We start from the raw sequence: 27,938 nt of genomic DNA, 5'->3' as shown, positions 1-27,938 counted from the left end.
TATTTATGGAGCAATTCTGGTTTCTGATTGGTTGCTAGCAGAACGTGAATTAATTTGATTTGTCAGTTCCTAGCAGCATCAGTTATAAATAGAATCTACCGACTGTGCGGGATCATGCCGCATTATGAAATATTGCAACAAATTATCATATCTAACGAGATTTATTCTTCTTGGCAACCCTGTTATTTCGAACTGTTGTTTGCATAAGTATTGAACACACACACACACGCATGCTACTTAAGCAATTAATGATTTTCTTTCCCCGCCAGAAAATAACCACGTGTGCCTCTTTTGCTCATGAAAATCTGTAATCATGAACTTCTTGCCTTTTCTACGAGACACTTATTAACAAAAACTGTCTAATGAACACTTGTAGCAAAACCCTTAACGTTGGAATGATCTGAATTACTTTTTCTTAAACAGGTTAATAAATGTTATTTTATCCTAGTACAGTGATCTCAAGTTCTTTATCGAATGTTGTTATTTTTCCACAGTTATTCACGTCTTTTAAATTTATATGGATGTGGATGTGACTCGGTGGGACCCTTCTGTAAGTCTCAGATCTCATTAAATTTATCTTTAACGGTCCCAGTGATACTCTACCACTTTCAACTTATTGATATCCCTGATTTCTAAAAACGACAGATTCCGATTTCAAATTGGTTATCCTACCATATTTTCTACAACATTATACATTAACACATGATTAAAATTGAAATTGATTATTGACATGTATCTGTTTTTTAAGCATTTGTAGAAGTTTTTATAATTTTCAATAGTTTTATCATTTAGGCCTTTTTTAAAAAAATTTCATTTATTCTATTTTTTACTTTTGTTTTAAAGAAGAATTTCAATTTTCTTTCTTTTCGTCCTGTTTCTTTTATCTTTTCCTTTATTGGCATTTTTTAATATATTTTATTCGCTTTTTACATTAACATGATTAAGAAATAAACCATTTATTTAAAATTTAAGAAATAAAACACTCTTTCTAAAATTTGTAAATTCGTGTTCCCTGTCTATTGACAAGATTTAGAAATAAAATAATATATTGTTAGTTCCCATTAAATGAAAAAAGAAAATGAAACTAATAAATCAATCATATACGTTTATTGAGGTGGCGTCACAACGGTGTAATCTAAAAGATTATCCGTTTTTGTATTGCAAGTGTTAGAGGCTATCTTTACAATCTAAACTGCATATCTGCCAAAAATGGTTAACAGTTAGTGTCTTTTTAAAAACTCATCAGAAACTGTAGTAAATATGACTTTATATATGAAAAATTATGATATGAGTTTATGCGAATATTTTAGTAATATATCTAGATAAATAGCGAGTGCGAATACTGACGAAACCCCCCCCCCCCATACACACACGTTATTGGCGCTGGGCGTACACACTAGTCTAGTTGTGCTCAAATAAATCAATTTACCAACACGCGAAGAGTTATTGTAAATACGCAGTTATCTGCCCTTTGATAATTTGTTTCCGTTCCAAGTAAAGGTATCTATGGCCGTTGAACGAATTTCTGCTAGGAAATATTTGGAATCAACTCTAATAACGGCCACTTATTTATTTACAAACTGATTTTTTGTTTACAAAAGAGGATTTTATTTCCAGTCCATAGTTTTATAAAGAAGAACGGATTGTGTGTTAATCGAAGTTACAAGATATAACTAAAAAAAAGGACCAATTGAAAATAATTCGATTGCAAAAGAAATTAACGAATTAATAATATTGTTTTTGTGTGTTGAATTTCTATGTTTTCTTCATGTTTTTCTGTTTTTCTGTGGACGATTTCGTCGATTAATCCTTGTCATTTTTGTGACAGTTAAAGAAGGGTTTTAACAAAGGCAAATCCAAGTGGTTATTTCTGAAGAAAAACAAACAAATCTCCCGAAAATGTCATCGACTGCTGCGATGCTTTACCAAGAATTGGAACAAGTAAGTAAAAAAAAAAAAAAACATTTTCTTTTTTAAATTATTTTATTTATTTATTTTTTTTTTTTTTGTAATTTAATTTTCATTTAAATTATATATGTCTTCAGTTCTTCTTGGCATAATGACTAAAAAATGTTTAAAATCGCCACAGTTTTAATTTGGAAATTAGACGGTCTTGTTTGGTAAACTCTTACTTTAGTCAAACCATTTCAGGTGAAAACATTATTACATATTTACGTGTCATGTCGAAATTAGTATAAATTCCGAAAATTACGAAAAATGATCCAGTAGAAAAATAATTACAAGTGAAAAATATAATTAATTTATCGAGTTATTGAATTTTTGTAAATTTGGGGGCGTTCTTAAAACTGACTTATCTCCATTGCTTTCATTATAATTCGCTGTTGAAAAAAAAAATGAAAAATCTCCAACCACTAGTCTATGAATTTTTCCAAACAAAACACCGAGTGTAGTATCTGTTCTTCAGATGCGGCACTCCCATTTCTCGTTCTCTTTCAGTGGAGGAGAAATCCTTCACGACTGAGATAATTTTTATTTTTTGTGCCTTTTTTCCACGTTAAAAAACGACCCTGGTGTCTAACTCTGTCCCGTGAGGAGGCATTGTAAATAGGTACATTCTAATTCTATTTTTTAGGAGTATTCGAGGTCGCCGACAACGAATCTGGTAATAAAACTCGTCGCAAATTTACCGTTTGCATGGTATGACGAACCCCTGGACCCTCGGACTACTTCGCCCCCATTTCATCGCCTTCGTTTATGCTACGCGCGATCGGTTTCTTACTGAAATGTACGTTCGTGCGCGCACGCGCGTAGTCACTTGACGTTTCACAAGGTGCATGAATACATGGCAGACATTTTAAATGACAAGAAATATTTTTCATAAAATAAAGTTTTCACCTTTTAATAGCAATTAGAACAAATACTTTTCATGAAATGAAAAAAAATAGTTTTTATCTCATTTAATAGTAAAAATATGTTAATATGTATCGTTATTTTCATGGAAAGTGTTCAACTGAGCTTCAATCTATGGTCCCCCCTCGCCAAACTTTCACAAGAAACACTCGTCTAGCTGTAAACACTATCAATAATTTCCCCCACTCTTTATCTGTGCCTAAACCTAAACGTAGATTCCATGAACAAAGCTTCTTCCTTAGAACTGCACGCCTGTGGAATTGTCTTCCGTTTTCCTGCTTTCCGGCTGACTACAATATGGTTGTGTTCAAGTCTAAAGTAAATAAGTTCTTGATGAGCCGTTCCATATAAGTTATTAAATTTACCAAATTTTCATTACTAATGATTACTATATTGACCAATTTCTACTGTACACTCTTTAACCCTTATCCTTGAGTGGCCTCTGGGCCTTGATAATGTGGTGATGCCTTTGTAAAAAAAAAAAAAAAAAAAATACTGCTGTCGGTAAGGCGGCCGCCACAAACAACACATAACACATCCGCCCCCGCCCTTCACCCCTCCCCAATGTAAAGACAGAATTTTTGTGAAATGTTAAACGGTATTCTACTCCGTAAATGTTGGCGCGTTACTTACGGAAAAACGGTTAATTAAACAACAGAAGTACCTGTTAAATTACAACGTTCTATAATTGAATACCCCACCTCGAAAAATAAGAACGAAAAACATTGAAAATATGTTTTTGTAAACTGCTCGTGAAAACTTAATTTGGGGCTAATGCATTTACTGACCCGTGCTATTTTTTTAATCATATTTCCAAGTTTAATTAAAATTATATGATATGTTTTTTTTATTTAATTGTAAGGTTAAAGTACAGAATAGGTACAAAACACCCTCCTCTCCCCATGTTAAGCATGGCTTTTTAAATAATGTTATCATTTCAGCACGGATCAATAAGTGCACTAGTACCCTTAATATTTTAAATCAATTAACAGAATGGAAGAACCACCAAGACCTATATCACTACCAATTCCTACTGAATCAGTGACTCTACTCTCCCATATTTTTTTTTTTTTTTTCATGAACATATAACTTTTTTTTTTACATGGAGGTCACCACTTATCAAGGCCCGAAAGCCATTCAGGTATAAGGATTATTGCGTGTACAGTAATCAATGAGATAGTATTGTAGTAATCATTAGTATTGGAGATTTGATAGGGTGTAGGGTGTCTTACTTAAGAGAGCGGTTTGTCAGGAATTTGTTTATGTTGGACTTGAAGACATCCAAGTTGTAGTCAGGTGGGAAACAGGCAAATGGAAGAGAGTTCCACAGTCGTGCACTTCTAATAACTAGTACCATTTGACACTCTTTGATGGAAGATGGTCAAACTTTGACATATGGTCTTAATACCCTTGTCAGGTAACCAATGACCTTTACTTCAGATAATACTTAAGATACTTAAAAAGCATACAAAACTACATAAGAACCCAAAAATTTAACTACATTTTTTAAAAACTTTCTTGTTATTTCAAATGTCTGCTAAAGATTTTTCTGCGATGTGATAAATCATTTTACTACCCACATGCGAACGCATCATAAAACACTAACGTAGCATTAACAAAGGCGGTGCAATGGCACAAAATAGTCCCAGGATCCAGGGGTTAATACCATGCAAATGGTAAATTTTCGACAGGTTTGATTATCAGATTCGTTATCAGTGACCTCAAATACCTCTAGAAAACCAAATTAGAGTGGTTGGTGTTCTGTTGTAGCGTAAGGTAATATTTACCAGCACATCTTCTACTGGATCGTTTTGCGTGATTTTTTTGGGGGGGGGAGGGGGGGGTTATACTATTTCGATATGGCACATAATTCTGTAACAGTGCATTTCAATGCGTTTGTTTCAAAATTCACTTATCTGCACAAGCACCAAAAAAAATGTGAAAAGTGCAGATGACTTTAAAGCATATAATTATAAAATTAATTCAACAATGATGACATCAGTTGTTCAGTTTCCTGAATATTTACCAAAAATTGGCCTCATCCAAAAACTGCAAATTGCAACCAGTGTAAACGGACATTACTCTACACAAATAATTTTTAAGGAAAAATTTATTTTGAAATTAGTCAAAAACAATTTATTTTGCTTTACATACGCCGCTGCTAGTTTCAGTTCTGCAGTTGTTGGATACCTATCCTCTACTGACTCTACTGTTGTCTTGATATCAGTTTTAATGCAGTTTGGAAAATTGCTCGTTTCTGTGCTTTCTCATCGTCCTCCCAAAGTGAATTGGGGTATTTACGAAGAATGTCAGAGGTTTTTTTCCCCTATGTATGTGAGTCTGATTGAGTGCAACAATATGGGGTAGGGAACAAAAGCAGAACATTCTCCTTTTATTTCCAAGGAGGCCAGGTTTTAAAAGCAAAATCACATCATATTTGGGATCTATACCGAAATTACTGCACTTTTTTGGCCTACTCTGTAGAAGTGGCTGAGGGAAGAGGTTGGGGCAACTATAGATATGGTATAAGGGGGTATTCAATGTCACTGACACGGAAAACTACTTATTTTCAGAAAATTTGCTGTTGTTTTTGCTTTAAACCACTTATTAAAAAAAAATAGATATGTCAACTTCTTCTTAATAAGCACCTTGTGACCTATTTGTGTTTTAAAAAAACTAATATTTAATTTCTCGAGTTCATAATGTTTTAGTTAAAGGACTAGTGGTACTTCTGCAGTTTAACATTCTCAAGCAAATTTAGAAAGCCGCTCTTCATATAAGGAGAGGGAAGGCTTTGGTAACTCTTCTGTTATGCGAATAGAACTTTAGGAAAAGAAATTTATTTTTTCATCCTAATTATAAATTTTTGGACACAAAAGAACAACACCTCTTTAAGACAACAAAAAGGTTTATTCAATATAGAAAGTAAACCAGCCAGGAAAAAGTAAGCCGTTTCTTTAGTGAGTAAGATCAAAGCACCCAGTAGGTCGTCAGCTTCTATAGCGAGAGTTGGGGAGCTGTTGTGGACGTTAGGTACAACTTTAATGTGTCGTCCGACCCAATCGTGTAATTTCAAACAAAGACATTTCAGGGAAAAACATTATTACGTATTTACATGTCATTTCGAAATTAGTATAAATTCAAAAATTATGAAAAATGGTCCAGTAGGCGATGTGCTAGAGCTAATTTTCAGAAAAAATGTGTGCAATATTAATGAAAAGAAGCAAGGTAGCCGACCTGAAAGATAGCGTTATCAGTAGAATGCAGTTATCTCCCCCGATTTTGATATTCTAATTAATTTACAGTTTAATGGCAACTTCGAAAAATTCTGTTTTTACTTATAATTATTTTTCTACTGGATCATTTTTCATAATTTTAGAAATTTATACTAATTTTGGCATAACATGTAAGTACGTAATAATGTTTTCTCTGAAATGCATTTTTTTCAAAGACACATTATAGTAAAGTTGCACTAGACATTGACGAGAGAGAGAGAGGCGTCTATCTTGCTCATCGGTTGAGTTCTCTCTGCTGGTTGTGACTGTAGGTTCTGAAAGGGGCTAAAGAAGTCACTTAAGGGACAGATGAATCAATGTACTCTACCAGTTAGTAGGTGGCCGAATCACTCAGTTTGGAAGGGGGGGGCGACATTGATTCACAAGAGAAAAAAGATTATTATGTTTGCTGCTGCATCATCCCTTACTTAGGTAGACAGTTGACAGAAAAACAAAATGGTAGCAATTTTAAAACCAGAAATATAAAATAAGAAAATATTAATACAGTTTGCAGAACTTTGTATGAAGAATTGTTCTTCTTTTCACTTAAAAGTTTTGCTGGCAAAGAAAAATTGTTATTAATTTTCAGTGGAAAATATTTGAAATAAAAAAAAAATGTTTGAAGGCTAAATGTGTCTTTTCTGTGAAAAGTTCGTTTTTTTGTAAAATATACAGAAATTGTATCAAGTTCTGCAAACTGGGGTGGGGGTTATTGATTCACAAGAGAAACTAGATTATTATATAATTTTTTGCAACAGAACCCTCCTAAAATGAACACAATTTGCTTAAGAATGTTTAGCCACACTAGTCCTGGATTCGTTTATAAAATTGAGTTATTGTTCTTCCTTAGATAGCCTCTTTCTAGACTTGTTTAGACTTACATTTTTTTTTGTCCAGTTTTCACTTTGGCATTTCTTGTGTACGATGGAACTTGCTATAATTCCCTTTTTAATGTTATTTATTTTTATTAAAACCTGGTATAAGTAAAAAAAAAAATAAATTGCTTTGGAGTAATGTTGAACCCCAATTCACTCGAAATAATTTAGAAGATTGAAATAAAAAAAAAAAAAATTAGACAACATTTTATTTCACAATAAAATGCAGCACCACCACCCTTGATACTTTTCCAGAATACAAACCATGCTGAAATAATGTTATTTAGAAACCCATTCTTAACATGAGGAGGAGAGGGCGTTTTATAACTATTCTGTAATTTCACTTAACAATTTAATGAACAAAAATGATTTTTAATGAAAATTATGTTCTAATCCCCAAGGAAGCAGTATTGTAGCAACGTGTTCCACAGATGGTAAATTCTTTGAAAAGTAACTCTGTTCATGGAAATTCTGTTTGATGAAGGAAGAATAGAAAGTTATTTGCAGTGGATTCTTCCCATGAAAGTTTTACAACGTGCAACCAGACATTGAAGCTCAGTCAAACACCTTCCATGAAAATAGCAATAGAGTAGAGAAAGACTAGTAATGTTTAATTGGCTCAAGTTTTTTTTTTTTTTTTTAATAAGATTTTCTTCTGTGTGTCGGCATTAAGTTTGAAATTACATATTTGCAGATTGAATGAACATGTCTTCTGTTTGATATATTATGACTCCATATTTTTTCTTTTAATTTCAGGAACCGTTTAATGCCCATGAATTTGTAGAGCGTCTTGCCTGGCGTACCATGGGTACCAGAGCGCAAACTAATTGTGATGAATTCGACCCAATGAGTCTGCACGCTGCCTTTGAGAGGATGATTCGAGATTTGCGTGACAAGAATGTGCAAATGCAAAAAAAAATTGAAAAATTGGAAATGAATTGCAAAGACGAAGAGAAACGACACTGGCAACGAGTCAGTGAATTGCAACGCAAAAACCAGGTATGCATCTTCCATAGTTAAGTGGAGTGTAACTAATTGAATGTAAAACTCACTAATAACATTGGATCAAATGTTATGTGATCATTTTAGCCTGATAGATAACAGAGAATCTGTATTTACATGCATCCCCACAAAGGTAAAGTTAGACACAAGATCGGTTTTTAATATGAAGAAATTCAGATGTAATATTGAGATTGGAAGGCATACAAAGAAGAGTTACAAATCTTATAAAAAGAATATAAGCTTGCAACTATATGGAGAGATCAAAAAGTCAAGATTAGTTAACTTCATCATCATCATCAAAGCAATGTTCAATATTTATTTTTATTTTCCTATATACTTAAACTAGCCGGGTTGCCCATGTCAAAAGTGTAACATATTTCTATTAAAACTTCTACTTCTCTATCCATCTCTCTTTCACTTTTTCCTTTCTCTCCTCTTACCCCCTTTTTTCTCCAACTCACCCCTTCCTCTCCCTGGACATACACACAGACAATGTGTCGGCATAGGGAAGTAACACCTTCATTAAAACAAAACATTGTTACTTCCCTTTAGCTAGTACATAAACTGGCTGAAAATTAGACCCCCCCCCCCCCCTTTGACAGAATCTGTGCCAGTATATGGTCAAAGAATAAATAGATTTTTCTAAGTTTTGAATATTATTTATTCGGAGCAATGCTGATCAAGAAAATACTTTGTGGGTTTGGTTATTTTTAACTTTTTGCCAAACATGCATATACACAGACACCTGTCTTTTACGTCATAAAAGATGACACAGAATACTTGCTAAAATATTTTTTCCTACCAAGTTATGTTTGAAAAAAAATTAATTTTTAATTCTTTTAATTAGCCCTAAATTATAATTAACTGAACAAGGTGCTCAGCTATCTCTCAACTATTTATGTATTTCTCTCAACTTTTCTGTAAGTTGATTCAACCAATTTCTAATAATTTTTAATGTCTCTGTAAATATTTACAAAAGGCGTGATTCACTTTTCAGGTAATTTGCATAGTGTGATTTACATATCGTAAAATATGTATATAAAGTAGGTAGCAAAATAATATGACTTTTTATCCTTAAAGAAAATACAGAAATAAAGAGACTTATTATGTTTAGTTTTGCAATAACAATTTCTTAGTGTGTCATTTTACTTCAGTTGAAGTTCTCAGAAATCAAGGGGTCCCCTCCCTGAGAGACTAACATTTGAACTCTCTATGAGAGACATAGGTATTCGAATATTCCATTAAAGTTCTTTATCTCTCATACTTGAGTTAGTAAAGAAGGAAAGAACATAATTTTCGTCTCCCCAATTGACTATTTAAATATGTTATAGTATACATTGTTTATGGTCTCTTGGTTTTACTGAATTCCAGGACAAGAATTCCTTTTGTCTGGTGAAATATCCAGCTTCGTGCTATTACTTGAGGTAACATCACTTGGAGAAGGTGCACCGTTTCTCGTAAAAGCTAATGTGGGTTAGCCATACAAAGGAGCTTGTATTTGTGCTGCAAATACTATGTGTTTTTGAATATTTAGTCAGGGTTTAATTATAGAGAAAAGTATCCTCATGCTAGCTTGTCCTGACTTACCCTTGTACAGAGAGACCTTTGATACTTGAGGACAGTGTCTAGTAGGCATTCAAATTTTTAGAAAATATGTCAGTGTTTATGAATTTTTAAATGAAATCAAGGTGGAATGAATAATGGCAATAGTTGTGGCCCATTAAGTTACGAATAATCTACTAATGTGCACATCTGTGCAAAAAATCTGCAAACAGGTTGAATAAAATGTTAGTTAGTAATGGAGACATAGCAAATAAATTACTTTTTTTTTTTTCTTTTTTTTTTTTGACTCACATTCACCCCTAACAAGGCATACTGCCACTTATACGTAAGAGGCTACTCTTTGCGACCATGCCTAGGAAAGATTAACAAGGTGTTGTTTTACATTACATTCAAACTTCTGCATATCGGTACAGCCAGGGAAACAGGTAGCAGGAAGGAAATTCCAAAGTCTAGCTGTTCGAAGGAAGAAACTATTAGAATAGAAAGCTTTCTGGCATTTAGGAACCTCAACAGTGAAGAGTGAGATTTTATTGCTAAGCGGGTTTGTCGAGTTTATGTACGTCGAGGGGAGCACAAATGATTCCAAAAATATATAAATCTTTGTACAACAAGAAAGAAGTATGTAAAAAAAAAAATTCTGGATCAAATCCAAAATGTAACATTTTCTCTAATTCATGTGCAACTTTTCAATCTCAAAATCTTGTGAAAATTAGTCAAGTATTTTTAACAAGACATGAAAGTAAAATATCTCTATTCTCTTTTAGATGAGGTATGATTGTTGAGATTTTAAATGTCTGTAAAAGAAAAGGATTTAACTTAAAGAATTTTTTTTGGAGGGTGGAGCTTTCTTTTTTCATTTTTTCTATTGTTCCCTCCACACTCTTTCTCTGATTAAGAACACACCAAAGGAATTTGCAAGTTGCTGTAAAGGTCACAAACAGCATAGATAGGAAATCAATTTTTATTTACCATGAGCGCATCAATCAGAAAAGATTATAAATGTACTCATTTTGAAAAATATTTTTTTATACAAAAATTGTATACAACCAATGTGATGAGGAAATTTGTTATGTATGTTTTTATTTTCTTTAATTATTTCGTTTTTCTTGTGTTTTCAGAGTTCTTATTCCAAATTCCAAGAACTTGATGAAAGAATTAATTTTGTCGCAACAAAAGTTGTTCATCTGGGTGACCAATTAGAAGGGGTCAACACGCCAAGAGCATGTGCTTTTGAGGCCCAGAGATTGATGAATTATTTTTCTGAATTTCTTTCTGATGAACCTCTCAAGTGCACAATATTCACCGACCCTTGGCAAGTAAGTCACCATTTCTCTTTATGTTGTCCTTTGATACAACAGAGGTGTAGTCGGTAATTCATGCTTTCTGTCGGTTTACAAGCATAACTGAACCATAATACTTGACTTTTGCCTTTCAGTTAAGCTAGAAATTACTTTCTAATCCAATAGATTTTTAATCTATTAACCAGACCTATATGCCGGCATTATCCGGAAAAATTGAAGAAACTAAGAACTGCAACTCACAGATATAAATTGACCATGAAAGACTGAAAAGACTCATTTCAACTAAAATATTATTTTTTTGATCCATAATATAGAAAAATATGCATCAATAAAACTTAATATAATAATATATAACTAGCGGGACCTGTGGAAATTCCACAGGGGACTCATTCATATGTGATATATTGATGTTGTCATTCTGTAGATGTTCAGTGTAAATGGAAATGCTCTGATATTATTGTAGCTCTTTTGTTAAAACTTCAAAAGTATTTATCAAAGCTAGTAGGGACGTCCAGTGTAGTCCGGTCGTAAAGTACACTTAAATATCGTCTATTAATTCTTGCAGATTTCCTATATATCATTATAGAGTTAATGTTCTATCGATTTTTATATATTATAAAGTTGTGATTTCAAAAATAAAAAATATATCCATATGACTTGGGTGCATCAGCTTGAACCGAAACCAAAACTTATGAAAAAAAATAACTTGAGTTCCTTCAGCCATAATCTAAACCAAAACCAAAACTTATGAAGAATTCTTGGTAAAATTATTTATTCCAAGAAATGGAAGTCCATAACAATTGAACGACTCAGATGTAAACATGACACAGAAAATAAATAAAATACATGCTATCGTATTAATATATAGATAATAAAATAAAAATAATTAGGAAACAATAAGAATGGATTAATGAGATGTCCTTTTGTAGAGCAATATGCAAATGAGTTGACCATAAGTTTGTGTTCAATTTTGAATATGAATTTTTGATTTTAATATCGCTGTTAGTGTAATAAATGGCCCAACTATACAAACAGATCAATACTAATCATTTAAAATGAGTAATCATGTATATACTATTGCTGCTGTTTTAAATTGAAAACTTTTAAATAAAGAGTCATTTTTGTCTAGAACTAAAGTTTAAAGGCAGCAATCAAGTATTATGGTTCCTTTCAACTCCTAAATGAAAGAAAAACAAGATTTTTTTATTTTAACACCTGTTATATCAAAGAACATCTTTTATTTTTCTGCTCTTCTCAATTCAGTTCTTGAATTTGGTTGAGTGCTTTTTCTTTTTTTCTTTTTTTTTTTTTTTTTTTTTTTTTTGACGTAATCAATTTTGCCTGCTGAAAAGCACAGTGTTTTTCTATGAGATTCTCTTGCCCATTGTACTTGGCCAGCTACAGCTTAAAATTTCTTTTTCCTTGAAAAATATTTGTAGAGTATCAACGCAGCACCACTTACATGTGTCTTGTGTTATTACAGTGGAGTACCACTAAACATGGCTGGTGTTATTATGATATATTAGCACTGAACATAGCTGGTGTGATTACACTGGCATAACTGATGTGATTTTGATGGGGTATCATTGTTACCAATTCAAGATCAACCATAACTTTTACAAAGAAATCCAATGAAGGTAGTAATTTTGTATAAGGGAATTTGGAGATTTTGCAATGATATTGTGGCATCTGTTTTCACACAGAATATCCATAAACATCAAACACAGCCTTTTATCTATTTTATTTATAAATTAAACGGCGCAAGTACACTATAATAGCGAAATTTGGAAAAATGGAAAAAAAAAATGATTAAAAAAATGGTATCTACTGACTTTTTGTGCCAATTTCATCTAAAAGAAATAACATCTACTTAATTGGCATGTCAGAAGTACTTAAATACTATCACATTATTTAAAAAAACACGAGTTTTTGATCTTTATCATAAAAAAATGTAGCCATATTTTTTGGGGAAGCCATGACATAATAACAAGGGAAGTAACTCGGTTATGTTAAAAGCAAGGGAAGTAACTCATATTTATGATTGTTAACACACAATTTATTAACAAATTGGGAATATTTACATGCTATTTACTTCCCTTTATAACTCCCTGGTGTTTTATTAGCCAAACATTTTATTTTCACTGATTTTCATAAAAAAATGTTTTCTTTAATGATTCTTTTTCTACCTTATTTTCCATAATTTTTGGATATATTATTACTGTAACATGATAATTAAGTCACGTCCATTGGTTTGCCTTGAAATGCAATATTAAAACATTCAAATCTCGCTATTATCATTGCACCAATGAAACATTTAATTGTGAAAATTGGAAGATAATAAAAATTGTAATATGGGATCCAGAACTAGTAGCAGGAGTGTGGCACAATAGGTGAGAAACCCTTTTGGGGAAGCATTGAGCTCCCCACATTTTGGTGCCACAAAACCAGCATACATCTAAAGTTATCACTAAACATAATAGCGGTTCTAATCATTAAACGATTGCGAACTCTGATTACATTTGATGCCATGCTTAGGATACACCTTGAAGACAAACTCCACGGAAAACAACTGAAGGTCTTAACCACTAAATGATCGTATTACAGGAGTACACATTAGAGTGAATGCTTTCTAGTTCCTATTTACTTGCCTTCATATGAAAATAAAGTTAGACACAAGGTTGATTTTTAACGTGGGGAAAATCCAAGTGGGATACTCTGGATGACAACAATAAGAAAAATTTCCCCAGTTTAGAAGGATTTCTCCTTCACTGACCAAGAACAAAAAAGATGACGATTTTGCTCCTAATCAAGTCTAAATAAAGTGCTTTCTTATTAATTAAAAGACTTGGATTTTAAAATTTAGAAACAAAGTATTTTTTATTGTTAGAAATTTTGTTTAAAAATGTTCTTCTTTTTCAGCTTCAATTAGCTGCTGACATTATCCAGAAATTGCATTTGATTGCCCAAGAATTACCAAGCGGAGAAAAGTAAGACATATCCCTCCCCCATACATACTGATAAAGATTATTGCCGTTATTTTTTTATATCTGTATGTAGCAAGATTGGAGAATAGTGGAAATTTAAAATTTTGTAATTGGTTATTTTTTAAATGATTTTTATGAAAACTTCAGTAAATTTATTGTCTTTTTCTTGCAGACAAGTAAACAAACTGATTTTATGACCATCTCTTTATGAAGATAGAATGAGATCAAAAATATTTTCATAAGTGAGGCATGCTAAAATGTTAGATATTGAGCGAGTAAACCCACTCGTATATAAATTTGTTAGCTGAAAACAGGAAATAAAAGTTCAGTTTTTTGTAAATTCCCTTACTTAAGTAAGTTCCCTTAATTAAGCATGCTTTAGTCCATCACCTTACAGATGCTAAACTTCTGACTGACAAACAATATGGATTTAGACAAGCCCATTCCACAGCAGACATCCTCACTGTAATCTCTGAACATATATACCATTCACTGGACAAAGCGGGGGAGAGAAGAGCGGAAGCTCTAGATATATCTAAGGCTTTTGACAGAATGTGGCATGAGGATCTCATCAGGAAAATTGGATCATACGGTATCACTGGTAGAATACTCAACATAATTAAATCCTTCTTAGATAAGAGAAAAATCCAGGTTGTCCTCGACGGTCGTACATCTAAACAATATGATATAAATGCGGGAGTGCCTCAGGGGTCTATCCTTGGACCTCTATTGTTCCTAATATTCATTAATGACAAAATTGCCTCTGAGATGGATATATATGCTGATGACACCACACTCTACAACAGCCATGACAGGAAAACAAATGAACATATATCTAAAGAAATGGCAAAAACACTAGAGGATGACCTCCAATCTGTAGTTGAATGGGGACAAAAATGGATGGTCACATTCAATGCTGCCAAGGCTAAACTGGTTTCCTTCAATAATTACAAGAAACCTTCTCTGCCACCAATAGCAATGGCCAGTGACTCTTTATCTGAGAGTACATCTTTCAAACTGCTTGGCCTTACGTTTACAGGAAACATGAGTTGGAACAATTACATTGAAAGCGTTGCCAGGGCCGCTGTGAAGAAGGTAGACTCTCTCTACCGTGCTAGAAAACTACTAACACCCGAAAGTATCCTGTACCTCTATAAGGCCACCATTCGCCATGTATGGAGTATTGCTGTCACATTTGGCTGGTGCATCTGCTAATAGTCTCTCGCTCCTAGACAAGGTTCAAAAGAGAGTCGCAAATCTGATAGACCCTGAACTGGCATCTAAGCTTCAGCCTCTGTCCCATCGACATAATGTTGCATCCCTCTGCCTGTTCTACAAGTATTTTAATGGTGAATGCTCTGGCGAACTGCAGACACTTGTGCCCCCACAATGTAGACACCCTCAACAAATGCGACAGGCAGCTAAATCCCACCCCCACACAGTAGAGATCCCTAGATGTAAAAGATCTTTCTACTCCAGTAGTTTCTTCCCCAGAACCGTTAAACTCTGGAATTCCATTCCAGGCCACTGCTTCCCCAAATGTACTGACATGCAGAAGTTCAAGTGTAACGTGAACCGACATCTTGCTGCCCAAATCCTAACATAGTACCCCAGTAGTTGTTGCCCCCTACACCAAAGTGGCAATGTGCCTTGTTTGGGGTGAAAATTTAATAATAAAAAAAAAAAAAAAAAAAGTTCAGCAGAAAAATATTTGTCACAGTTTTATTACTTTGTGGAAAGATTTAAAATGATTTTCATTTTATAAACAGATCCTAGAAAGAGAAACCAATTACATTACGAATTGTGCAATACTAAAATTTATTTGAATTTTTTTTGTAGTTGTCCAATAAAATTTGATTTTCTTAAATAAAAATAAAACTATTTGATTGAAGATCATTTAATGTTGTAAGAAATCTGCATCTTTTCTTAATCATAAATTCTAATTTCACTTAGTTTTCTTATATAAAACTTTCTCCATTTCAATTTTTTCCTCTTCAAATAAACAACTGATTTTTATGCTTTAATCATTGATTTGCAATTATATTCTTTTAGGTTTGACACAGCCAGACAGAGAATTTCAGGTTTGTTATTTTTTTCATTCCTCGTATATGTGTGCAACCAAGTGCCCAACCTACCCCTCCCCCACTCAACAACAAACATCGCCCCCCACCTCCCACACTGTTTTTCTGGTAATCTTCTCTATTTTCTAATCTGACCTTAATGTTGTCTCTCACATTGGTGGTTGCTTAGGGAATGGTTGGGGGGGGGGGGCATAGGTTCACAACCCCCAATATTTTCTCCTGTATCAAAAAACACGCTATGTGATATACAAACATCTGTACATGATGTTGTCAAGCTAATCAAAAACCTTGATTCCAGTAAAGCAACCGGTCCTGACGGTATTCCAATTATAGTACTCAAAAAAACTTCAACCAGAACTAGCACCCATACTTACAAAACTGTTTAAATGTTGTCTTAAGGAGAATTGCTTCCCATCATCCTTGAAAATCTCATCAGTATGCCCTGTATTTAAGAATTCAGGTGATCGCTCATCCTTCTCTCAGTACAGACCAATAAGTCTCCTATGCATCATAAGTTGCTGGAATCTGTGTTAAATAGAGAAGTAATCAACCATTTCAGCAAAAATAACCTTCTTAGTGACATGCAATATGGTTTCCGTTCTGCTAGATCTACAGCATATGTGCTTACTGCTATATCTCATAGGGTTAGCGAATCTCTTGACGGAGGCAACCTTTCTAGAGCAATTGCTCTTGACATATCAAAGGCCTTTGATAGGGTATGGCATAAAGGCCTACTTCACAAGATTTCCAGCCACAGTATCACTGGAAATGTTTTCTCAATTATTAAATCATTTCTCTCCGATAGGTTCATAAGAGTAGTGGTTGATGGGCAGAAATCAGAGGCCCATAGTAATAATGCTGGAGTCCCTCAGGGGTCCATCCTGGGCCCAACTCTCTCCCTGATCTACATCAATGATCTCCCAAAACACATACTTAAATTATTCGTTGACATCTAAGCTGATGACACTACCATCTATGGCAACACATCAAAGGCCGTAAATGACAAAGCTCTCTCTGATTCTCTCTCCTCTGATCTTGAGCGCGTTGTACAGTGGGGGAAGAGGTAGCTGGTTACTTTTAATGCATCCAAAACCAAGCTTCTATCTTTGCATCATCAACGCTCTGATCCCCATCTGGCATCAATTGAAATGGATGACTCTCGTCTTGGGGAAGCTCCATGTTTTGACAAGCTTCTGGGTTTGACCTTTACTCCTGATCTGAAATGGAACACGTACATCAAATCTGTTGCCAAGGCCGCTGGAAAAATGGTGGGATCCTTCTATCGATCTAGTAGATATCTCACTGCTGATGCAATTCTCTATCTATATAAGAGCCAAGTACGTCCAAGGATGAAGTACTGTTGCCACATCTGGGCAGGAGCTGATAGAAAGGATTTATCCTGCCTTGATAGAGTTCAAAATAGACTTTGTATCCTCATAGGAGATGTCCTTTTCTCTTCCCTGCAACCTCTTTCTCCCAGAAGAGATCTTGTGAGTTTTTCTCTACTTTATCGTTATTTTTATGGCAAGTGCTCGACTGAGCGTCAATCTATGGTTCCCCCCTCGCCAAACTTTCACAAGAAACACTCGTTTAGCTGAGAACACTATCAATAATTCCCCCCACTCTGTATCTGTTCCTAAACCTAAACGTAGATTCCATGAACAAAGCTTCTTTCTTAGAACTGCACACCTGTGGAACTGTCTTCCATTTTCCTGCTTTCCAGCTGACTTCAATATGGTTGTCTTCAAGTCCAATGTAAGCAAGTTCTTGATGAGTCGTTCCACTTAACAAATTTACCAAATTTACCTTACTAACGATTACTATATTGTCCAATTAACTACTGTATACTTTTAACCCTTATCCTCGAGTGGTCTCTGGGCCTTGATAAGTGGTGATGCCTATGTAAAAAGAAAAGAAAAAAAGTATAAAAATATAGAATTACAAATTCCGACACCTTTGCATTCTGAATGTGAATGACACCATCAACCTTCTACATTCTAAGGTTCACAGCTATATAGCTGTCTGCCAAGGCCATGTTCATCAATTGAGGCCAGCTCCTCTCGATTTGCTTTGAGCCACAACCTGAGTGCCACTATGTCTGACTTACAACTTGCCTCAATAGGAGCAAACTGTCATAAAACTCATGGTCATTTGTAAAACTAACTCTAAAATGTGTTGACCAATCTTTTGCTCCCATTACTACCACACCTTGATCAACAATCCTATTTTAGCTTTCTTTTGTGTTTTTTGGTGAACAACTTCTTATACCTTTGTTCTGCTGATAAACATATTTCCTCTTTTTTTGTTATATTTTTTCCTCTTTTTTTATTTTCTAACACTTGGAGGAGAGGACATCAATAGTATCACATTGAAGATGTTTTTTGGGGGGTTTTTTAAACCAAAACTAGTATTATAATGAAATATTACATCAGTTTTAGTGGACAATTGATAAATAATTATTAAGTGGTTTTATTACAGCAAAAGGATTTTTTTATATTGATACAATCATCTTGCTTGCATAGTCATTAACTTGATTGCAATTAACAATGTCATTCCAAGCTTTTCTGTTTGTTTAAATGATTTTTAGTTATTCTGCATTAGTGTAATGCCTATTGTTTTCTTAATGTCATTCTTTTTAAAATCAATTTTTTTATTCTGTAGATAGTGTTTGATCAATACAAACTGAAAAATGAAGTGGTCTATGTTTTTTGATACTAAAGCAAAAGTAATAACCATATTATTTGGATTCTTCAGGCTACTGTTTTTATCTTGAGTGTCACTTTCACAACATTTCTATTGATGTAACCTCCGACCTTCTTCAGATGGATCTTGTCAAACTCAGGAGTGTTTCTATCAAACTCCAGAATCTGCATGGAATTTCGAGCAGAATCCTTTATTTACTTCATGGGGGTAGCATGCTCTCATTCCATCAGCCACGACTGGATTAGAGGTCCTAAGTAATTCGCAATTGGATTTTTTTTTTGTTACAATTGCAAATTATTTAGGACTTCTATCCGGTCATGAGTGATGGTATGAGAACCTGCTACCCTGTGAAGTAAATAAATGGTTTCATTCAAAATTCTATGCAGATTCCCAAGTTCAACAGAAACACTCCTGAATATAACAAAATACACTTTACGAAGGTCAAGGGTTATATCGACAAAAATGTTGTGAAAACACACAAGATAAAAACAGTCATCCGAATTAACCAAATAATACAGATAACCAATCTCAAAACTTAAGAAAAAAAATAACTTTTTACTGCTTTACAACGTTACTTCACATATGTTTTAATAGATAGGTAACTCTGATGTTCTGTTTCCCTTTCAGATAAATATAATCAAATCGAGAATGAATTGATTGAGGAATTTAAAAATGCCCATAAAAAAAATGAGAAAATAAAAATGAGACGAGTCGCTTCAGTTCTTCAAAATTTTAAAGTAAGTTTTTCCTTCTCTTTTGTCGGAATCTTCCTCTGGCATTGTAAATTGTGTTTTTTTTTTGTTTTTTTTCTGTGTCATATGGCACTCTGGATCTTTTCAGATAAATTTTCAACTGTCTCTACTCCAATCATCTAGTTGTCAGGCCTAAATTTAGGAGCTTTCGAGAATGTGGAGTCCTCCTCAAGTTGCCGTTACTTATAGTTTAATTCCAACCCAAATCGATAGTATTTTTAATTCTCTCTCACTGCAAGAACTTCGACACCAGGGCTGGAAAGTGGAACTGAGAAGTCAGTGCCTCCAAGGAAGGGATACTCTGACCTGCAAAAAAACTGCCTGTGCAGCCCTGTCAGCATTCCCTGGTAAGGGCACCTCAGGTGATTAGGAATAAACTAACCCCTTCTGAAAGAGAGAGAGGGTAACTGCACAAAACTAGCATTACATTGCAATCATTACAGGAATGGTCTAATCTCTGTTGATTTGATAAGAATCCCTACTCAGATCAATAGTATCTTCCAGCATACCATTCATAGACTTCTCATATAGAAAAAAAACTGCATAGAAAACAAATTTGTTTGCAGATTAATTATCTACAAAATGTTTGATTTCAGTAGAAAGTAACATAATATTTGACGCGCTACAAAACCCAACAAATTAGTTATGTCTGAAAACTTATAATGCAGATGTTCAGATGCTTCCCTTGAATGTACACATTTAACAATGAAAATGACATTTGAAACTTAAGTGCAACAGAATAATGAAAATGCTATTCAACACTTAAGCCTGACATTTAAAATAAAATCTCTCCATTCGATTTGCATATTTAGCAACAATTTTTTTTTTTTTACAAGTTGTGTTTTACACAACTTCCCAAAACAGAATAAAGATGCTTGAATGCATTTTACTTTAAATATTTATGTACCTTTTACATTTTTTTAATTATTTTAGATGAGAAATTTTAATTTACTAACAAATTGAGGGGAGTTTTCGTTAGTGTTTTACTGTAATCATTAATGTATTAGTTGGTGCAAAAACAATATCGTTTTCTCACATATGTTACTTTTATATATGACTAGCGAGGGGTACCCGGCGTTGCCCGGGTGTTTGTAGGGGTGTGTGGTGTTAAATAAAAAAAGAAACCGGGGGGGGGGATCGAAGCCGAACCCCTGAGGCGAAGTTTGAAAATAAAATCGGCCAGCCAGAAGTGAAAGATGTTTGAAAGTCGTCGAGCGTTACGACGACGACGATGACGATGTAAGCATTGTTTTAATTAAGGGGGGGGGGTAAACACAAAAAAAATAACCTAAGGCAAACGAACGATTAAAACAGAAAAACGAACGAACGTTACGTGAAAAATGGCTTAAATAATACAGGGTTCAATATTTAAATTAAAAAAATCGAAAAAAAAAAAGACATCTCACACCACGATTCGAACCTAAAACGTTTAGATAATGAACCAAGGCCTTAACTACCTGCGCTAAAGCGGCGTATATAAAGTTTGTTCGGTTTATCAACTATTTAAAGTAAATCAGGTCACGACGTCATGACATCATCTGACGCATGCGTTGTTGACCCTCCCCCCTGTCGATTTCGGATCTCTCTCTCTCTCTCTCTCTCTCTCTCTCTCACTTCGTCTTCCTTACTCTAAAGACTGGAAAATGGCGTCTGGCTGTTTTTATATTTAAAAACTTCGTTCGTTAATATTTTTTGTAAGCATTTTTTTTTTTTTTTTACTTCACATGTTTGGCTTATTATTTTTCGTTTAACTATCGTATCTACCTATTTTGAATGTGGTAATAACTTTGGTAACGTTGCCATAGCGTAGAAGTTCATAGTTTAGCTTTAATTAATTTTTTTTTACCGATAACAACATTTTTAAATTGTAAATTCAGACCGCCATTAGAGGTTGCTGACGTCAAGATCACGTGACATGACTCAGCGGGTTTTAAATACAAGTTGACCCAAAATAAACGGCGGCATGTATACTTTATGTAGAAGAGTTGGCGGCCATATTTTTTGGGGCAGTTATAAATCGATTTAAAAATATGTAATGTTTAACATTAAAATGTCACTTTGGGGGGGGGGCTGCAGAAAATCGATCAGTTGACGCACTTCTGATGGTCACTTTGGGCCAATTTTTCGATATTTGTTGTCCGGAAGGTGGGGCTTTCATAGGAGACCAAGTTTGTGAATTTTTGTTGTGTCTGTCGAAAGTTTTTAGCAGACACACAAACATACATACATACACACAAACATACATACACACATTTTCGCTTTTATATATATAGATTTCTGAATTCATTGATTCATATAGCCATGTATACTATTTTGAAGCATGTTTTTTGCTCTATCGAATCATGTTATTTGTTATCATTCTCAATCTCTTCATTCATTTTTTTGCAGGCTTTTTGAGAGCATGGACAAAATTCAAATCTGCACGATTTTCTTATTCCAGTTCAAACTAGGCCAAAAGCTGGTGAGACAGCTTGTGATATCAATGATGCATTTGGCCCAGGAACTACTAATGAACGTGTGACACAATGGTGGTTCAAAAAATTTCGCAATGGTAACGAGAGCCTTGAAAATGAAGACGGTCATGGCTGGTCGACTGCGGTTGATAACGAATATTTGAAAGCCTTAATTAAAGCCAATCCTCGCAAAACCACATGAGAAGTTGGTGTTGAACTTGAGGTTGACCACTCAACAGTCATTCGCCATTTAAAGCGAATAGAGAAGTAAAAAAAGTTGGATAAATGGGTGCCGCATAAATTAATAATCAAAAAAAATGTTTTAGGTGTCTTTTACATTCTTTTACATTCTTTCTGCGCAACAAAAACGATCCATTTCTCAAGCGGATTGTGATGTGTGATGAGAAATGGATCCTCTACGACAACCAGCGATGTTTAGCACAGCGGTTGGATGCCGGAGAAGCTCCACAACACTTCCCAAAACCAAAATTGCACCAAAAATGGTTATGGTGACTGTTTGATGGTCTGCAACCGGTCTCATCCATTACAGCTTCTTGAATTCAGGCAAAACGATTATGGTGGGGAAGTACTGCCAACAAATTGACGAAGTGCACCAGAAGCCCCAACATATGTGCCAAGATTGGTCAATGTGAAGGGATCAATTCTCCTCCATGACAACGCTCGCTCGCATGTTGAATTGATTCTACAGAAGCTGAACGAATTGGGCTGCAAGACTCTGCCTTATCCGCCATATTCACCGGACCTCTTGCCCACTGATTATCACTTTTTCAAGCATCTCGACAACTTCCTGCACAAAAAATGCTTCAAAAACCAAGATGATGCTGAATCAGCCTTCGATGACTTCATCGCTTCCAGAACTCCGGATATCTATGCTAATGGGATAAATAAACTTGTTTGTCGTTGGCAAAAATGTGTCGATTCTAATGGTTCTTATTTCAATTAATAAAGTTTAATATGAAAGGATTTATGATCTTTTGAAGTTGAATGTCAAAAAACAACATATTATTACCTAATATTACCAGTTCAATTTTATGTGGAGAATTCAGATCCTCAAAAAGTGGCATTGAACAGAGTATAAAACAAACCTGGATAGCTCTATCGATGTTCTCTCCGGTAGGTGGTGACAGACAATAAACCCATTCTCCCATCAAAACTTAGAAGATCATGCTTGGAAGGATGGCCACCTGAAAGCTAACAGATACTACATCTTGATCCTAACCCAAAAGCTAAATAAAAATGAAATTAATAAAATCTAAATAGTATAACATTACATAGCATCGATAACATTCGACTCCACCCATTAGCAGAAATAGCTGTTGTCTCTTGTTGACACATTTAAACATTTGGCTAATTGGATAATGACATTTTTCTTTCTCTTTTCTTTGTTGTTAAGCCATTATCTTAGCCACAGTGAAGAAATAGCAGTAATAAGTTTGAAAAAATTTACCAGACATTTTCAATGGCGTCATCATTCTCTTTGATGTTTATTTCTTTTATACAGCACTATAAAGGTTACACATTTCCATCAACGGAGCTTCAAAAAAAGGTGACCATATCTTATCAGCTCACCAAACAAACATTTTGGACTTCTTGTCAATGATGTCATATCCTAATATGTAACTTTTACTGTAATTTTTAACTTTTTATGGAATTTTCCTTTTCTTTGCTTAATTGAACAGAAAATACCGTTTTTAACACTATTTTTACGCAGTCAGTCGAATATCACTACAGTACAATAGCTTAAGCAACATTGAGTCTGGTCAGTACTAAAATGGGTGACCATTAGGAAATTCCAGAAGCTGTATGTGCTCTCCGCTTATCTCAGCATTGTTTCCAGTCTATCTTGGACTCAAGCAGTGCCATTCAGGAGAGGTGTGGTTGGTAATTGTGCAACCCTTGACTCACAGTTACACGTGCGGCTACCATTACAGGGGTGTCCATTGTCTCTTGAAACTGAACGGAGGCATTGTAATGGTACTCTAAGGAAAACTTTGATTTGCTCATGAGTAGAACTGAAAAATGTTTTCTTTTATGTTTTAAATTACAGGACATAAACTTCCATTCTTTTTCTTCCCCTTTTTTTCTCATTTGTAAAATTTAACTTTTTTTTTTTTTTTGTCCTTCAGAGTTATGGTAAATGTATTGATTCTTTCATCGAAGAAGCACAGAAGGTAAAGATAATATTTTTTTCTTTACTAATTAAACAAGCATTTATTTGTTAGTTTGAACTCTTTAGGCCAAATCCCCTTTTAGAACTTTATTCTACACTGACAGTTACACTTATTAATGCAGCATTAATATACAGTCGTATCCAATTGTTTTTAAAAAATGACACTTCAATTCTTTTTTACCATTATTATTTAATCTAATTTTGTCTTAAATTCTTCTGTAACGTTGCTTAATCTGGTCTGGTTATTTATCACCAAAATATATTTCCCTATTAACAAAACACGACTGGATAGAGGTCCTAAGTAATTGGCAAATGTATATTTCGGTCGCTCACACTGAGGATTGAACCTTCAGGAGAATATCACTTTTACAATTGATTTTTCCAAGTACTCTAACCACTATGCCACGGGTCCTTGCAAATCACACTGAAGATGAGAACAGTAGTCCGATGAATAATACATATAACTAATCCTCATCTCAAAAATTCAGAAACATAAGAATCAATTAGTTAATCCTTATTCTTCCAGTGTCTTTTTGTAAAAGCAATTTTTTTACTACATTTATTCGATTTATCACTCTTCTGTGTATACCTTTCAACTTCAATATCACATCCCAATTTCTGTGTTTAGAGCTCAGCCTCGAGTGGATTACTCTTATTATGATCTCATTATTGTATTTTATTTTAAAACAAGTTTTAGCACTCTTAAAGGTGGAAAAAGATAAAAACCACACATCTCATTGAATCTCAATTAATAAATATTCAATCATTTAAAAAATAATTTTCAAGTTGCCATATTGATTTTACTACATCTTTATTTGACTAAACTCTTCAAAATAGATCTATATATGTTTTTGTTTTGTTGAATTATTTAATAAGAAGTTAGTGAATTAATAAAAAAAGAACATTCTTCAAATGAAAGGACATTCAATGTGAATGTTTAATAATGTAAATGGGTAAGATTTTCCCCTTTTCTTCACCATGTCTCATTTCAGACTTCAGTGCTTGTCTATAAAAATTGTACGGCAGTTAAGATAAATTAACATGAAAACTTTGATATACTTATGTATCAGGCAAAAATTGGGATTTATACCATATATTGTACAAAAATTATTAAGTAGAATTGCAATTAAAAATACAAATCAGTTTTATCATATTTTTTCCAATTTTCGATTGACAAGGGTGCAATTGCATGTAAAAGAAGGGGAGATAAGTCATTCTATTATTTTATCAAATCATAATCAATGGCAAATCGGAAAAATACGATAAAGTTGGTTTATGTTTTTAATTAAAATTCTACTCAATAATTTTTACCTAATTCTTGGTGTGGACACCTACTTTTGCCTGCTATGTAATTATTAGTGATGAGATGATTCCAATATTTTTCTCAATTCCCATATGAAATTACTGATTTTGTTCAGTTTCTGATTCCATTTCTTTTAAAACATCTAAATATTTAACTATAAAATTGTTTTTTTTATTTTTCAGATTGCCATAAAAATCCATGTAATATAGCCAGATATTTTTCCAAACAAAAAAAAATCTGCTGGGATATATAGATTTTTGTTTTAATGGTAGTTTAAAATCAATCGTCATTTTATTATTTTATCAGCAACGGAAAAAGTTTAAAAAAACAACACATATAAAAGAATCATTTTTGGCACCGGTAAAACAGTCACAAATATTTTAGATTCCAATACCATAAAAAGTTCCCATATTTTTAATTCTAACTAATCATCAAACACTAGTAATTATATCAAAGTTTTCCTGTTAACTTATTTGGAACTGCATATTTCACTTGTACATTTTTATGGACAAATATCCAGACTTTCTGTCCATGGCATCATATCTTGACATATAGTTCTAATCTTTAACTTGACCTCTAGTGGAAAATTCCATTTTTAATCTTCTCTTTACATGCACAGTATCTACTCTTGTCACTTTACATAAATGTGAATTGTTTTTGAGCGTGACATTTTACTTGCAAATCTCTCACAAGCAAAAGTCTGTTTTTCTTTTCTTTTTCAACAAAAAGGGTTCGTTCACATCTGATGACATTTTCAATGAAGTTTTGCCACTGTGTGATCGAACAAATGAACTCATAATCAACGTCTTCACAAATCCTGAAAGTGTGATGGGAAAACTTGTTCAACGAATATATCTTGGACCTCTTAAGGTAAAAACTTTGCAGTTTGCATGATCCATAAAGTTGTTGAATACTAGACTATCATTCTTCAATTGTCTATTGTTGTTGTTTCATAGGTTTTATAAAAGTTTGCAGTTTACGTGACCTGCATAGATGCCTGTGTTCTAGAAGATATTGCTCATACATTAAACTCTCAGTTCTTCTTTGTTATTGAAGTGAAGCTTAACAAAATTGAAATGTCATGTCACAGTAGTGAGCATATCCAAAAATTATGAAAAACGATAAGGTAGAAAATTATTAATGAAAATACTTTTTAAAGAAAATGAGCAAAAATGAGTTTTGCAATAAAGGAAACTGGAGAGTTCTAATTGTAACAAAAAGGAGGTAAATATTTTGTGAAAACTGAAAATCTTTGGTCAATTTAGCCAAACTTAATTTTCGCTAATTGTCTTTGAAAAGTGTTTTTATTAATATTTAATTTTCTATCTTATCGTTTTTCATAAATTTTGGATATTTTTATTACTGCGAAATAACAATTCAGTAGATACCATTGGTTTCGCTTGCAATTCAATATTTCAATTTTTTTTAATTTTGCTGCAATAACGAAGAAGAACTAAACTCTTTTTGATTTCTGTATTTCATCTTTTGTCCTTTCTTAAACCTTTAAGACTATTTGACATTGATCAAATATTATTTTTTTAAAAATATATAATGCCAATAATAAATTTTAAAAATATTTTAGCAAAGAAACAGTTTCCCCAACGATTGTCTAAATCAGGATGAATTATTTTCTATGTAATTTCTTTTGCTATTTATTTAAATACTAGCAGGGATATCCGGCATCGCCCAGGATTTTAATTTCTGTCAATTGCATAGATTGCAGAAAAACTAAAACTAAACAATCTGCTTAATATTGTAATTTGAAATGTTTATCTTCATTTTTAGACAAAAAGAAAAATAAGATATATTTGAATATTGAAAGTTTCATCATAGAGAAAAATATATAATAATAAATGATTCTGTTTATTTTAAAATTGCATCTGGTTTTCAGTTTTTATTTTAAATATCAATATATATGTATATATATGTGTGTGTATATATATATGTATAAAGGGCAAATGAACCCTTTTTCGGGGTCAACCGCCAACTAGCACCGTGTGTGTTTGTGTGTATGTATGTGTGTGCTGGGATGGAGAGGTGAAGGTAACCTTTCTAGGAGAAGCAAATCTCTGATTTAAAAAACCATACAGCGAGAGACCAGTACCCGCATTAAGCTGGTTTGCAGTTTAACTTGTTGCTGGCTATCTTGCTCTTGCTTGTTACTGGAGAGACTTAGCTGTTGTACAAAGCTAAGACTCTGTAACATCATCTGTGTATAGATACTCCCTCAAGCATTTGTCTATAAAAATGGTCCTGTGGTGATGGAAGTCATTTTTGGGCTCATGGACTTGAAGTGTCTGAGGGAGTGGCACTCGTCTGACAAGACGTTACAATCATCATATATATGATGTGAACATTATTCAAGCATGCACCACCAAGCTTAACAAATTGCCTAGACTTGATTTATACATTTTCTATCTCAATGGGAGGCTCACCAATCCACCCTCCCAGGGATTCATACCAACAAAATGCAGAAAAGGGGGGAAAAAATAACCAAAATATGTTTTATTCTTAAGAAGATATTTTTAAATATGTAAAGTCTCAGCTTGTATAATACATGATTCTAGTCTTTTAAAATTATTTT

At 33.6% G+C, this 27,938-nt stretch overlaps 1 protein-coding gene across 1 annotated transcript in view; it reads left to right on the top strand.

Annotated features, from left to right (window-relative positions):
• The first annotated feature begins 1,466 nt into the window (after positions 1-1,466).
• LOC145293045 (exocyst complex component 5-like) overlaps positions 1,467-27,938 on the top strand; it is a 60,643-nt gene continuing 34,171 nt past the window's right edge. The window contains exons 1-8 of the mRNA XM_080139357.1: positions 1,467-1,941; positions 7,778-8,020; positions 10,705-10,902; positions 13,807-13,874; positions 15,924-15,952; positions 19,283-19,392; positions 24,008-24,052; positions 26,084-26,224. Of these exons, the coding sequence (XP_079995483.1) occupies positions 1,900-1,941; positions 7,778-8,020; positions 10,705-10,902; positions 13,807-13,874; positions 15,924-15,952; positions 19,283-19,392; positions 24,008-24,052; positions 26,084-26,224 (876 nt within the window). The 5' untranslated portion in view covers positions 1,467-1,899. The remainder of the gene's footprint in view (positions 1,942-7,777; positions 8,021-10,704; positions 10,903-13,806; positions 13,875-15,923; positions 15,953-19,282; positions 19,393-24,007; positions 24,053-26,083; positions 26,225-27,938) is intronic.

The sequence above is a fragment of the Euprymna scolopes genome, chromosome 2, assembly GCF_053919585.1.
Source record: "Euprymna scolopes isolate OS-2025 chromosome 2, ASM5391958v1, whole genome shotgun sequence".
Lineage (NCBI taxonomy): Eukaryota > Metazoa > Mollusca > Cephalopoda > Sepiida > Sepiolidae > Euprymna > Euprymna scolopes.
Note: the sequence above shows the minus strand (reverse complement) of the source record. Positions and strands in the feature narration are given on the sequence as shown.